General features: G+C 67.7%; 1 protein-coding gene across 1 annotated transcript in view; it reads right to left on the bottom strand.

The window, feature by feature from the left end:
• The window catches only part of LOC113981130 (RUN domain-containing protein 3A-like), a gene marked incomplete at its 3' end in the record, with an annotated part of 3146 nt that overhangs the window by 1263 nt on the left and 326 nt on the right, over nucleotides 1-1557 (bottom strand). The window contains exon 2 of the mRNA XM_027708368.1: nucleotides 78-220. Within this exon, the coding sequence (XP_027564169.1) occupies nucleotides 78-220 (143 nt within the window). The remainder of the gene's footprint in view (nucleotides 1-77; nucleotides 221-1557) is intronic.

Below are 1557 nucleotides of genomic sequence, written 5' to 3'. Positions count from 1 at the left end.
GGGGGCTGCTGTGCTGGCAAAGCCCCTGACAGAGCCCGGACACAACCCCTGGTGCCACTGTGGACATCCCCACCCACCCTGGGGCACAGGGGTGGGGACAGGGTCGCCCCCCGTTACCTTTGAAGCGGTGGCTGAGGATCTGCTCGAGGATGGCGGCGAAGTTGACGAACTCCTCGGAGGAGTCAGCGATGGGACCCGCCGTGTACTTCTCCAGGAGGGTCTTCACCGAGAACCTGGCGAGGGTTTGGGCTTCACAGGGCGGGAGGGGACAGACCCCTCACCACCCCTCACCCACCACCTGGCACGGGCCGGGTTCCGGCGCCGGAGCAAAGTGCTTTTCCAGCCGTTGGCTCCCGCTCCCGGCAGCGGGAAGAGGGCGGCGGGGCTGGGCTGTGGCTCGCTGACCCCCCGTGTCCCCACGTCCCCGGGGACCCCCGGGGGCGGCCGCCGCTCCCCGCCGAGCAAGTGGCCAGGAAGGGCGAACAAAGGCCCCTTCCTCCCCGGCCGTGCGCGGGCGGTGATGGCTTCCCCTTCCGCCCGGCCGCTCGTGCTCCCAGCACAGCGATGCCCAGGACACGGCGCCCGCCGAGCCCGGCTGCACGGGGCAGGTGTTGGCTCGGCGGGGATCCCCCCTGCCTGTGGGTCACAGCTGGCTGGGGATCCCTCTGACGGCGGGTGGAAGGTGCCTCGTCGTGACAGAGGGGTGTGGACCTGCCTCGGGCCGTGGTGAGGAAATTCAGGGGGTCTGGAGGTGCCCTGTGCCATGGCGAGGAGCCCTGGAGGTCCCCGTGTCGTGACAGTGGGGTTTGGAGGTGCCCCTGTGCCACGGTGAGGAGATCCAGGGGGTCCACGTGTCGTGACAGAGGGGTCTGGACCTGCCCTGTGCTATGGTGAGGAGATCCAGGGGGTCTGGAGGTGCCTTGTGCCACGGTGATAAGAAACAGGGGGTTCCTATGTTATGGCAGCAGGGTCTGGAGCTGCCTTGTGCCAAGGTGAGGAAATCCAGGGCACCTGGAGGTGCCCTGTGCCATGGTGAGGAGATCCAGGGGGTCCCCATGTTGTGACAGAGGGGTCTGGAGCTGCCCTGTGCCAAGGTGATGAGAAACGGGGGGTCCCCATGTCATGACAGTGGGGTCTGGAGGTGCCCTGTGCCATGGCAAGGAAACCCAGGGGTTCCCTGTGTCATGACAGGGGGGTCTGGAGCTGTCCCTGTGCCACGGTGAGGAAATTCAGGGGGTCTGGAGGTGCCCTGTGCCATGGTAAGGAGCTCCAGGGGCTCCCCCTGTCATGATGGGGGGTCTGGAGGTGCCTTTTGCCATGGCAAGGAAATCCAGAGGGTCCCCCTGTCGTGACAGGGGTCGGAGGTGCCCTGTGCCGTGGGGAGGAGCCCAACACCAGGCCCAGGGGGTCCCTGCCAGGCTGCCCTTGGCCTTGGTGCCCCCCCTCAACCCCCCCAGCCCTAGGCCAGGCTCCAGCACTCCCAGCACCAGCAGCACCTCACCAGTGCCTGGGGAGCTTCACCCCACTCGTGCGCCCCTGCAGGGACCACCAACCCCC

This window comes from Neopelma chrysocephalum, unplaced genomic scaffold (genome assembly GCF_003984885.1).
Source record: "Neopelma chrysocephalum unplaced genomic scaffold, ASM398488v2 Primary Assembly neopelma1_96150, whole genome shotgun sequence".
Lineage (NCBI taxonomy): Eukaryota > Metazoa > Chordata > Aves > Passeriformes > Pipridae > Neopelma > Neopelma chrysocephalum.
Note: the sequence above shows the minus strand (reverse complement) of the source record. Positions and strands in the feature narration are given on the sequence as shown.